The 13,974-nt window shown below is 42.8% G+C and overlaps 1 protein-coding gene across 1 annotated transcript; it reads right to left on the bottom strand.

The window, feature by feature from the left end:
- Positions 1 to 320: 320 nt before the first annotated feature.
- On the bottom strand, positions 321 to 4,382 carry LOC115175786 (thioredoxin-interacting protein). Its single transcript, XM_029735305.1, has 6 exons — positions 3,912 to 4,382; positions 3,278 to 3,353; positions 3,025 to 3,172; positions 2,192 to 2,551; positions 1,598 to 1,900; positions 321 to 1,485 (listed from the first exon to the last, which is right to left on the bottom strand). The coding sequence occupies exons 1-6, from the start codon at positions 4,165 to 4,167 to the stop codon at positions 1,438 to 1,440; spliced, it is 1,191 nt and encodes a 396-aa protein (XP_029591165.1). The 5' UTR covers positions 4,168 to 4,382; the 3' UTR covers positions 321 to 1,437.
- Positions 4,383 to 13,974: the final 9,592 nt, after the last annotated feature.

Genomic DNA, 13,974 nt, shown 5'->3' on the forward strand with positions numbered 1-13,974 from the left:
AAACCAAAGGTTTCAGAACCATTGTGTAAATACTAGGGGAAGAACTCAATCCATATCGCAGAAGATCTGCATAAAACATTTTCCCATTGCGCCAACATGAATTTACAGTGAATGCAGGAACATTGTCTTTAAATGGAGCTATAACGAGGATATTCTGCAATACAGATTGAATCCCACCCTAGGCTTTTAATTAAAATTCCCTTTCAGCAAAGGGATCATCTCTATAAGCAATTGTGGCCTGGTACCATTAACACTTGGCTAAACCGTAATGATTGTAGGTTGTTGTCATGCCATTAGATTTGTATGTACCACAAGACAAATTAATTTCAACTTTTTATTAATAGATATTAACCCATAGGGTCTCATACAAAAAAAACTTTTCATTTATGATCTGGACAAAATATAAAAGATGCATTGCACATTGTTCTCACAGATCAGTCTTACAGTCATTCAGTTGAGGCCTGCTTAGGCATCCCAGTGAAACACAGTCTAGGAGAAACCAAATATATTGCCAATAATATTCACATAAGTTCATTTGTCAACGTCTGATAGCATGTGCGAGGAGTCAAGACTAAATACACCCCAGTTTGGCTTAGTGATTCAGCCCTCATTTGGAATAAGAAACAATTTGAGCCCTTGCCATAATATATTGAGGTTTGTTTTGGACACTCAAACATAACAGAAAACTTGTTTTTTTTTCAACAGAAACAAACAAATCTAAACCAGGAGATCTCCTGTAGGCAGTTACAGAGCAATATGCATCCATAAGATAGTGCAATACCACATAGAATTAACATTTAAAAAAACACTGGTACAGAAAAATATATGGACTCGGCACAATTGTCCCTTGGGAGAATATATCTCTCAACATGCCGCAATTATCAAAAGCAAAAAATATTCTCTTAACATCTGTCTGTCAAACAAACTCCATAACAAAATTGCTTACTTTCATTCTAGAAATCAACAAAAATATGGTTCCTCAGATGAAATCCCAATTTTCATGAAATACAGGAATTATATGAATTGACTACACACTATGAAGGACAGACACCCAACAAGCAAAGAGCTTATTCATAATCAGTTGGGGACTTGTCAACATGTGCTTAACCCCGGTGGGAAACTAATCGACAAGACATCGCAAACCACAAGGTCTGCAGTGTCACGTTCTGAAACCAGAACAGCAACAGTTCAGAAGGAAACAGAACAAGATCAGCTTAGATGGCGCAGCAAAGATTGCCGACAGCGCGGGCACAAGAACACTTCAGCCTCTTGCCCTTCACATCCTCTTCCTTTCTCGATGCAGGGCCAGCTCCGATATCTGCCACATCACTTCTCAAAGTCCGTTCAACAAGTAGTTTGGCTCTTCAACTCAAGTGAGCTAAGTGCCGAAAGTGGCCCTTGTGCAGTGGACCAGAGTTCTGGAAGCGACAAGATAGTTCAGCAGACCTGCAGCATGTGAGCGTTTCCACTGAACTCCTCATCAACCTGAAACAGACGAGACGCTTTGTTAGATCACCTGCTCATCAATTCAATCACCCTTCAACTAGTACCATCATGGAGATATCACTTAATCACTGCATTTATTTTCGAGACTCACCTCAGAGTAGGCAGGAAGGTTCGGGAACTGGAATGCAGAGGCGTGCATGAAGATGGGGCTGTCGTCACCATCGTAGTCATTCAGCAGGGGCGTGAGGGGCTGGTCCAGGCGGCAGTCACGCGTGACGTCACAGTAGCTGGGGGGAGCAGAAGGCATGCGCAGGGACACCCAGCTGGCTGAGGCGTTGCTGACCGAGCCATCTGTGCTGCTCATGCTGTTGGTGCGGCTTCCCAGGCCGGCTGTGCCTATGACCAGCGGCAGCTCCAGGATCAGCTTTTCGCTGCCTGGGATGTGCATGTAGATCTGGGGGAAGAGATAACATTTGAAACCAGACTTGCCGAGTGGCCATTTCAAAAGGTTGCATGTCTAAACTAGTGCGGTCACTTGGCTAATCCCCTTATCCAACTAAGGGATCTGGCAGATTTACAGTAATGACCATAGTATTACAAGCATGTCTATGATGCGTTAGTTTGAAGGTTGATCCATACACTTAATTTCCCCAATGAAAGTTCTTTGCTACTAGAAACGGCTGCTTACCACCAAAACCATTAGCACTATGCTATTATGCTAGTTGGAGAGGATCAAGATGCTCACCATGAGGGCATACTCTACACGGATGATGTTGCAGCCCAGCATGGAGGGCTTGATCTTGGGCACCCGGATGGTCTTGCCCTGCCAGGCGTCGCACATGCCGGAGATGATGTGGTTGCCGCGCACTGAGGAGAGCTTCTGCCGGAAGACCTTGGTCCTGCCATTTGCCTGGTAGGTGTGCTTGGAGATGATGGCCGCCTTGGGGATCACAATCCGTGAGCAGGTGTTCTCAAACTTGGCGCAGATGCAGATGTCTTCACCCTCACAGAACCCCTTGCGGTCAATCTTGGCGTTCAGGGACACCTGGCCGTCAGGAATGAACATGCAGGTGACCTTCTTCTCCTTCATGCCACCTGTAGGAGACTGAAGAGAGGGCAAGAAAAATATAGTGGTTTCACAGGGGCTCACTTGAACAGATGTTTAGCCATGTTTTTTAGAGCTCCAATTCAATATCTCTATTCCTTTATGTCCACATAAATGCCAAGTTAACTTAATTATTTGAGGACTTCCAGGGTCTATGACCTGAATTGCATGTGTTCAAATCTGTCCATGCTTTAAGGCTTTACAAGGAAGGCAGATGCACAGGATATGACAGAGGTGCCCGACCTGAAGCTTTATTTCAGGACCCGACTAATCCCACATTTAAAATTATAGCTCAAGGGAAAAATCTGCGATACAGACTGCTCACTCTTAATGCTTTCAAAATGTCATATGTTGTGTATCAGAAATACTATTAAAGATGAGTTTCCTTTCAGACTTCAAGTGGCAAGTTAGCATGCAACTCAGCTATTTCTACTTTTGCAGTTCAGGCTGCGGTAAGTGAGAGATGAACTCACCAACAGATCTGGTGTGTTCACATCCAGGGGCTCCTCCACCTCAAAGTGTTTCTTGCACTCCAGGGCAGGCTGAGCAGGCCTCTCCATAAAGGCCTTGACGTAGTATTGGACATAGCCAAACTTGCCCTTGTAGGAAGACACAATCTGCCTTTGGGGAAACAAAAAGGTAAAGATAAGACAGAGCCACAGACCCATAGAGGAAGATGTATTGTATTGACTCAATAAAACAATACAGGCCAATGCAGAGACTTACCCTTGCTGGGGGAGCTCAAATCCAAACATGTACTCATACTTGTTGCCAGGTCTAAGGATAACTGATCCATCATGATCTGAAAATGAAAAGAAAGCTATTTAATAAAGGTGATTTATCTTGCAATTCCACTAATCAGGCAAAAGGTTGGTTTGTTGACTTGTTAGCTATGTTAACTTCCTGCCAAGCCTCGTGTTGGGGGTTTGCCAAGGACACCATGTCACTCTGCCAAGTATGGTGAAACATAGATACTAAATGCTTGACACCTCATAAGGGGATTCCCTGTATCGACTGACCATGCACTGCTCAGTTAATGCTGCCAGAATCTTTTGCATTGTTCAGTCAACTCTAAAATCAATGACTCCTCATAAGTAGTGGACACTTTCAGTCTAAATAACAGCAAATATAACTGCTTGGTAAACTGACCTAATAACGTTATTTCACATTAATCTGTAATTCGACCCTTACAGTGACATTTGAAATGCATGTCATAATCACGAAATTCATTTGAGTCACTAACCTTAACTAGCAAGTTAATCATCGACAGCAGCACCAGCTAAACGGGCATCCACATGGCTACACTTGAAAACAAGTTATCATATTGATTGCTTGGAAAAAAATTCTAGGAGGATCTTACCAGCTGGATGGTCATCAAGTTGAACAACCTCTTCGTATCTCAAGTACTCATTCTCCTCTCGGCATTTCTGCTTTCCTTTGGCATATTCCACTTTTGCGCATCCAACTCCGAGCACTTTCATAGCCGAGACTCTCGTCACCTCAGCTACTTCCACCAGGATCTTCCCGGCTACTTTGTCTCCACTGCAGTAAAAAGTCTTGCTAGGATCGCTGAAAATAACCTCGAAGGTCTTCACTGTCTTTGACATAACAACCATGTTGGCTATTTAATCGATATCCAAGTCGAAGAAGATTTGAACTGCAAGAAGTTCAGAGCTATTCCAATTCGAAGTTTAGTTCAATTAGACTGTCAATATGATTGAGTGAGGTTCAGAGGTCTACGATTGTGAAGCAGAGCAAAATGCTTGCTTTATAGCGTACGACTAAACTCATGTGTTACCTGCTCTCATGTTAACAGTGCGCACTATAAACCAAGGAGCGCAGCTTTTATATGAGGAGACCAGCCAGTGATTCACCAGGGTTGGCGATCACCTCAGCTGAGCATGTGGAAGCAGAATGCACATCATGGCTCAGCGCATGCACATCACTGTCATTGGTTGAAAAAGATGTTTGTGTGGTCTTTAACCAATCACCACCCGGGAACTGCGCGTGGACACCTCGTGGCTGAGAGGATAGCGCGAGTGCTCAGCAGCTGTAACGGATGCGGAGGAGTGGCTAGACAAGACGCTTGTCTGGAGAAAGAAATTAACTTCACAAGCCCGGGACAGGAATTGCCCTCAAATCTATAATGTGATTTAGTATTTTACAGCCCCATCGATTTACATTTTCCATCCTGTTAGTGGATAAGTGAGTGTTATGGCTCTAACTATTGTCAGTCGTGTTGGGAAAACAATTTGACAGGTGTTTGAGGCCAAGCTTGCTTTGGAATATTTTTGTAAAACCTTTTGGTCATATTTTTACATAGGCTTGGCCATGCCTTCAGTAGGCTTTCAAGGAAGCACACCGTGATTAGGTTCACAGTCAGACATGTCACTGCACACAACATAAAATGTACAATCATCCCCAAAATGATAAAGAAAGAACTACATACATTTTCCTCCGGTTTGTTATTCCATGAAACCCACTTAGAAAAAGTAGCCAGCACTGCATTTTAACGAGATTTATGAGGGGTGATGTTCAGTGTACATCCACTATTATCAAATCAACATCCAAAACGACATATTGATAACTAACATATGGACTCTAAAGTTCCGAGCATAGGCTGGCCGAATTAAGAAATCATTGGCCCCATGGCTTTGTTTTTTTCATGCAATTCTACGTAATTTACATGACAGAAGACAATAGCTGAATATTTTTTAATAACAGACAAATTACATAAATGAGTGGCTACTCTGACTGACAAACTGAGATCAATTGGTCTTGAATTCGTCAGGGCATGGGCTCCACCGGGATTTCGGCCCACGTTGATTCCAATGCTTCCCACAGATGTGTAAAATTGGCTAGATGTCCTTTGGGTGGTGGATCATTCATAATACACACAGGGAACTTTAGCTTGGAAAACCCAGCGCCGTTGCAGTTCTTGACAAAAACCGGTATGCAAATTGAAGGCGGGTGCCAGAACAAGGGGGAGTTCTTATAGAAGCTGGGATGAAATTTGTGCTTAATAGAATGTTTGTGTCATCATCGCAAATCAACTGCATTATACTTATAAAACACTTCAACTTCAACCAGTAAAATGGCTCTTTGGCTAGCTTTTGCTATTAAATTAGTTAACGTGACAGCCTATCCTATATCAATGACGTTAGCATTTTAGCTAACAACTGCTGCATCCAAAATAGTTATTTTGCAAAGATCACAAGCAAATATATCATCTTAACGACTGTTCAAGCAATAATCAAAACATCATTATAAGCGTATGATAACCCAACAAAGTCATTTTGTTTAGAAGTAATAAAAACGTACATCTAGGCTATGTTGAAAGGGGGGCAGTTGGCGATGGCTTTCTTACAGCCACATAGAGTCACACACATCTGGAAAAGAGTCTGGGCTTTCACCTGTTCAGTCTATGTCATGGAAAGAACATATGTTCTTAAATTTGTGTATACTCAGTGTATATCATAGGCTACAGTAGGCTACTAAATACAATTCCAAGTGGCACACTGACTCACCTAATGATGAAGGTGATCCTACTCATGGATCGTTGATGACCGATGCGCTCGTAATGGCAGTAGCGTACTATTACCTATCTCAAGATGCGCTACTTTGAAAAACAGTGCTGCTGTTAGCAAAAAAAATTGTTTCTAACGGTTCTACAGACAGATAAGTATTTTCAGCTGTATGCATTTTCTTTCCAAACTACGTTTTTCTCTCGGTTTCTGAAACCAGCCCTAAATATAATCCATAGATGGCAGTTCCCATTCAAGTCAGGACTGGAGTACATTGATTGCAAGGGCACCCATGAGTTTAACATTGGAATTGCCAGAGTAAGAGGTTACAAAACCCTTCTATGGGTTATATGTTTATAACCACAAGGCATGCTTTCCACCTGGCTACCCCTACCACGGTCAACAGCACTGCACCCCCCACAGCTACTCGCCCAAGCCTTCCCCATTTCTCCTTCTCCCAAATCCAGTAAGCTGATGTTCTGAAAGAGCTGCAAAATCTGGACCCCTACAAATCAGCTGGGCTAGACAATCTGGACCCTTTCTTTCTAAAATTATCTGCCGAAATTGTTGCAACCCCTATTACTAGTCTGTTCAACCTCTCTTTCATGTCGTCTGAGATTCCAAAAGATTGGAAAGCAGCTGCTGTCATCCCCCTCTTCAAAGGAGGGGACACTCTTGACCCAAAACTGCTACAGACCTATATCTATCCTACCCTACCTTTCCAAGGTCTTAGAAAGCCAAGTCAACAAACAGATTACCGACCATTTCAAATCCCACCGCACCTTCTCTGCTATGCAATCTGGTTTCAGAGCTGGTCATGGGTGCACCTCAGCCACGCTCAAGGTCCTAAACGATATCGTAACCACCATCGATAAGAAACAATACTGTGCTGCCGTATTCATTGACCTGGCCAAGGCTTTCGACTCTGTCAATCACCACATCCTCATCGGCAGACTCAATAGCCTTGGTTTCTCAAATGATTGCCTCGCCTGGTTCACCAACTACTTCTCTGATAGAGTTCAATGTGTCAAATCGGATGGCCTGTTGTCCGGGCCTCTGGTAGTCTCTATGGGGGTGCCACAGGGTTCAATTCTTGGGCAAACTCTTTTCTCTGTATACATCAATGATGTCGCTCTTGCTGCTGGTGAGTCTCTGATCCACCTCTACGCAGACGACACCATTCTGTATACTTCTGGCCCTTCTTTGGACACTGTGTTAACAACCCTCCAGACGAGCTTCAATGCCATACAACTCTCCTTCCGTGGCCTCCAACTGCTCTTAAATACAAGTAAAACTAAATGCATGCTCTTCAACCGATCGCTGCCCGCACCTGCCCGCCGGTCCAACATCAAATCAAATCAAATCAAATTTATTTATATAGCCCTTCGTACATCAGCTGAAATCTCAAAGTGCTGTACAGAAACCCAGCCTAAAACCCCAAACAGCAAGCAATGCATGTGAAAGAAGCACGGTGGCTGGGAAAAACTCCCTAGGAAAAACTCCTGAGAAAGGCCAAAAACCTAGGAAGAAACCTAGAGAGGAACCAGGCTATGAGGGGTGGCCAGTCCTCTTCTGGCTGTGCCGGGTGGATATTATAACAGAACATGGTCAAGATGTTAAAGTGTTCGTAAATGACCAGCATGGTCAAATAATAATAATCATAGTAATTGTCGAGGGTGCAACAAGCACGTCCGGTGAACAGGTCAGGGTTCCGTAGCCGCAGGCAGAACAGTTGAAACTGGAGCAGCAGCATGGCCAGGTGGACTGGGGACAGCAAGGAGTCATCATGCCAGGTAGTCCTAGGGCTCAGGTCCTCCGAGAGAAAGAAAGAAAGAAAGAAAGAGAGAATTAGAGAGAGCATATTTACATTCACACAGGACACCGGATAAGACAAGAGAATACTCCAGATGTAACAGACTGACCCTAGCCCCCCGACACATAAACTACTGCAGCATAAATACTGGAGGCTGAGACAGGAGGGATCAGAAGACACTGTGGCCCCATCCGATGATACCCCCGGACAGGGCCAAACAGGCAGGATATAACCCCACCCACTTTGCCAAAGCACAGCCCCCACACCACTAGAGGGATATCTACAACCACCAACTTACCGTCCGAAGACAAGGCCGAGTATAGCCCACAAAGATGTCCGCCACGGTTCTGACTTAGAATATGTGGACAACTACAACTACCTAGGTGTTTGGTTAGACTGTAAGCTCTCCTTCCAGACTCACATCAAACATCTCCAATCCAAAGTTAAATCTAGAATTGGCTTCCTATTTCGCAACAAAGCATCCTTCACTCATGCTGCCAAACATACCCTCGTAAAACTCACCATCCTACCGATCCTCGACTTCGGCAATGTCATTTACAAAATAGCCTCCAATACCCTACTCAATAAACTGGATGCAGTCTATCACAGTGCCATCCGTGTTGTCACCAAAGCCCCATATACTACCCACCACTGCGACCTGTACGCTCTCGTTGGCTGGCCCTCGCTTCATACTCGTCGCCAAACCCACTGGCTTCAGGTCATCTACAAGACCCTGCTAGGTAAAGTCCCCCCTTATCTCCGTTCACTGGTCACCATAGCAGCACCCACCTGTAGCACGCGCTCCAGCAGGTATATCTCTCTGGTCACCCCTAAAGCCAATCCCTCCTTCGGCCGCCTCTCCTTCCAGTTCTCTGCTGCCAATGACTGGAACGTACTACAAAAATCTCTGAAACTGGAAACACTTATCTCCCTCACTAGCTTTAAGCACCAGCTGTCAGAGCAGCTCACAGATCACTGCACCTGTACATAGCCCATCTATAATTTAGCCCAAACTACTACCTCTTCCCCTACTGTATTTATTTATTTATTTATTTTGTTCCTTTGCACCCCATTATTTATATTTCTACTTTGCACTTTCTTCCACTAAAAATCTACCATTCCAGTGTTTTACTTGCTATATTGTATTTACTTTGCCACCATGGCCTTTTTTGCCTTTACCTCCCTTATCTCACCTCATTTGCTCACATTGTATATAGACTTATTTTTCTACTGTATTATTGACTGTATGTTTGTTTTTCTCCATGTGTAACTCTGTGTTGTTGTATGTGTCGAACTGCTTTGCTTTATCTTGGCCAGGTCGCAATTGTAAATGAGAACTTGTTCTCAACTTGCCTACCTGGTTAAATAAAGGTGAAATAAAATTTAAAAAAATAAAAAATTGCAGTGGTGGGAAAAGTACCCAAGGTCATACTTGTAAAGATACCTTTATAGGAAATAACTCAAGTAAAAGTGAAAGTCACCCAGTAAAATTCTACTATAGTAAAAGTATTTGGTTTTAAATATATTTAAGTATCAAAAGTAAATATAATTGCAAAAATGTACTTAAGTATCAAAAGTAAAAGTATAAATTATTTCAAATTCCTTTTATTAAGCAAACCAGACTCCACAATTGTTTACGGATAGCCAGGGGCACACTCAAACAGTCAGACATCATTCAGAAACAAAGCAGTTGTGTTTAGTGAGTTGCTAGATCAGAGGTAGTAGAGATGACCAGGGATGTTCTCTTGATAAGTGCATGAATTTGACTTTTTCTGTCCTGCTATGCATTAAATATGTAACAAGTGTTTCAATAATACATCAATATTGCTACAAAGAGTACTTTTGGGTGTCAGGGAAAATGTATGGATTAAAAAGTACATAATTTTATTTAACAATGTAGTGAAGTAAAAGCTGTCAAAAATATAAATGGTAAAGTACAGATACCCCAAAAAACAACTTAAGTAGTACTTAAAAAAGTTTTTTTACTGAAGTACTTTACACCACTGCATATTTGGTGCACGATGCCCAAACTGTGGCCTTCCCAAAGGTAGGCATACTGCTAACTGCCAAAATAAAGGATACATTTTCCTGGCATGGTTAAGGTCCACTTGTAAAATTTATTGCCAAGGTGCATTGAAGCTGTTCTGGCAGCTCGTGGTGGACCAACACCCTTTTAAGACTCTTTATGTTGGGGTTTCCTTTATTTTTGTCAGATACCTTTATGTGCTTGTGATAAAACTTAATCCACAGTATTTTTTAAGGAACTATTGATCCTCTGTAGCTAAATTATGCTCTCTGGTGTATTTTGAACATTGAGAGCGGGCTCCTGTGGTTGAATAAAAAAATATTATAAAAAAATGAAATAACCTCATTTATTTATTTATTTGTTTATTCTTTTGCCTCTTGGGCCCAACCCCTGACTCACACAGTTTTTAAATTAATCAATTACCCAATCAAGGCAGGGCCCGCCAGTTACCCATGTGGGTCTCCTACCTCCTTTCCACCCCCATATGATGTTTAGCAGAGTGGCAGCAGCAAGCTGTCTACACTCATTGCGAGTGGGCTCTTGAGTCCTCCTGTGATTGGCAGTTGCAGTAAAAATAAATGACAAAATATATACTACATATATAATATATACAGTATATATAGAATATACAGTATATATTTCCTTTTTATACAATTGTTTTCTTTCCTCTTGGGCCCCCCACTGGCCTGGGCCCAGGGGCTTCAGCATAGGCCTACATGCATGTATGCAGGAGCACGCACGCATGCATGCACACACACACACGCTTAATTGCTTTGGGTTCTTTTCAACCATGACAAGGACTGAAGGCCCTGCAACCATGGGTCACAGGAAAGCTTTCTCAACAACTGTCATCTTTTTAGCATGTAGATCCTAGTGGGGGAAAAAAGTATTTGATCCCCTGCTGATTTTGTATGTTTGCCCACTTACAAAGAAATGATCAGTCTATAATTTTAATAGTAGGTTTATTTGAACAGTGAGAGACAGAATAACAAAAAAAAATCAGAAAAACGCATGTCAAAAATGTTATAAAATGACTTGCATTTTAATGAGGGAAATAAGTATTTGACCCCGCTGCAAAACATGACTTAGTACTTGGTGGGAAAACCCTTGTTGGCAATCACAGAGGTCAGACGTTTCTTGTAGTTGGCCACCAGGTTTGCACACATCTCAGGAGGGATTTTGTCCCACTCCTCTTTGCAGATCTTCTCCAAGTCATTAAGGTTTCGAGGCTGACGTTTGGCAACTCGAACCTTCAGCTCCCTCCACAGATTTTCTATGGGATTAAGGTCTGGAGACTGGCTAGGCCACTCCAGGACCTTAATGTGCTTCTTCTTGAGCCACTCCTTTGTTGCCGTGGCCGTGTGTTTTGGGTCATTGTCATGCTGGAATACCCATCCACGACCCATTTTCAATGCCCTGATTGAGGGAAGGAGGTTCTCAACCAAGATTTGACGGTACATGGCCCCGTCCATCGTCCCTTTGATGCGGTGAAGTTGTCCTGTCCCCTTAGCAGAAAAACACCCCCAAAGCATAATGTTTCCACCTCCATGTTTGACGGTGGAGATGGTGTTCTTGGGGTCATAGGCAGCATTCCTCTTCCTCCAAACACGAGTTGAGTTGATGTCAAAGAGCTCCATTTTGGTCTCATCTGACCACAACACTTTCACCAGTTGTCCTCTGAGTCATTCAGATGTTCATTGGCAAACTTCAGACGGGCATGTATATGTGTTCTTGAGCAGGGGGACCTTGCGGGCGCTGCAGGATTTCAGTCCTTCACGGCGTAGTGTGTTACCAATTGTTTTCTTGGTGACTATGGTCCCAGCTGCCTTGAAATCATTGACAAGATCCTCCCTTGTAGTTCTGGGCTGATTCCTCACCGTTCTCATGATCATTGCAACTCCAGGAGGTGAGATCTTGCATGGAGCCCCAGGCCGAGGGATATTGACAGTTCTTTTGTGTTTCTTCCATTTGCGAATAATCGCACCAAATGTTGTCACCTTCTCACCAAGCTGCTTGGCGATGGTCTTGTATTCCAGCCTTGTGTAGGTCTACAATCTTGTCCCTGACATGCTTGGAGAGCTCTTTGGTCTTGGCCATGGTGGAGAGTTTGGAATCTGATTGATTGCTTCTGTAGACAGGTGTCTTTTTTACAGGTAACAAGCTGCGGTTAGGAGCACTCCCTTTAAGAGTGTGCTCCTAATCTCAGCTCGTTACCTGTATAAAAGACACCTGGGAGCCAGAAATCTTTCTGATTGAGAGGGGGTCAAATACTTATTTCCCTCATTAAAATGCAAATAATTTTATAACATTTTTGACATGCGTATTTCTGGATTTTTTTGTTGTTATTCTGTCTCTCACTGTTCAAATAAACCTACCATTAAAATTATAGACTGACAATTTCTTTGTAAGTCGGCAAACGTACAAAATCAGCAGGGGATCAAATACTTTTTTCCCCCACTGTATATTTACCCAAAAAAAGCTATTGAGGATTGGAAATGATGCAGACAATTACATTGATGGAAGCAACAAACTTTCTGCAATATTAAGCTGATCCACCCTAAAAAATAAAATAAAAATGTTAAAAAATATATCACGGTCCAAACACACCAAGACAGTCATGAAGAGGGCACGACAAAGCCTATTCCCCCTCAGGAGACTGAAAAGATTTGGCATGGGTCCCCAGATCCTCAAAAAATTCTACAGCTGCACCATCGAGAGCATCCTGACTGGTTGTATCACTGCCTGGTATGGCAACTGCTCGGCCTCCGACCGCAAGGCACTACAGAGTGTGTACGGCCCAGTATATCACTGGGGCCAAGTTTCCTGCACTCCAGGGCCTCTATACCAGGCGGTGTCAGAGGAAGCCCCTAAAAATTGTCAAAGACTCCAGCCACCCTAGTCATAGACTGTTCTCTCTGCTACCGCACGGCAAGCGGTACAGGAGCGCCATGTCTAGGTCAAAAAGGCTTCTTAACAGCTTCTACCCCCTCGCCATAAGTCTCCTGAACAGCTAATCAAACGGCTCCCCAGACTATTTCTGCTGCTACTCTCTGTTTATTATCTGTGCATAGTCACTTTAACTCTACATACATATTACCTCAATTACATCGACTAACCTGTGCCCCCACACATTGACTCTGTTATTTTACTGCTGCTCTTTATAACTATTTTTTTTCCTTCATTTTTTCCTTATCTATTTTTTACTTAGCACTTATTTTCTTAAAACTGCATCGTTGGTTAAGGGCTTGTAAGTAAGCATTTCACTGTAAGGTTTACACCTGTTGTATTCGGCTCATGTGACAAATACAATTTGATTTGATTTTGAGTGGGGAATATGGGTGAAAGGCCTTGCTTTTCCCAGGACATGCAGAGCATGTTGCCAGCTGTGTACATGCAGTGTCCCTGTGTCTGGCTTCATAAAGCATTATAGCATTCGGCTTTTAGAAAAGTGTTACCAATATTCCCGAGCCCTTCATCAATTCATACCGTATGAGACATGCACCAGGACATAGAAACGGAAGTGTAATGGAATTCTAATCAGAACTGTTATTCTGTAGCTTTGCGTGGGTGATATTGCTGTTTTGCAATGAGAAAAGCGCCCTCTAGTGAGAAACCGTAGCATGAATAAAATATTCCGTAAAACACTAAACATGAGTCAAACTAATTTGGGGTTGAAGACAAATTTGGTAAACAATCTCAGAATAAAGGGTCACACACATAGCTCATTCCTGAAATTGCTTGTAATATCCATTACAAAACGACAGCTGGCTTTGTGCCAATTACATAACGTATGAATAAAGTTTGAAGAGAGGTCGACTGCTGTTGCTCTTGCTTTTACGGAGGATGTTTATGAGTATGCCAGGTGATTTCTTGGAAGCAGGAAAACATCTGACTCAAGCAATGTCAATGTTTAAACGCTGGCTTCATAGGTAATACTCATACTGTACGTTTGACCTATGAATGAATATGACCCACATTACAGAGTTCCAAGTAGTTATGGATTCTTAAGTTATAAAACGTATACCTGGGCTTTACCTACATACCTTACTTTTTTTCTGTG

Source organism: Salmo trutta, chromosome 36, assembly GCF_901001165.1.
Source record: "Salmo trutta chromosome 36, fSalTru1.1, whole genome shotgun sequence".
In the NCBI taxonomy this organism is placed as follows: domain Eukaryota; kingdom Metazoa; phylum Chordata; class Actinopteri; order Salmoniformes; family Salmonidae; genus Salmo; species Salmo trutta.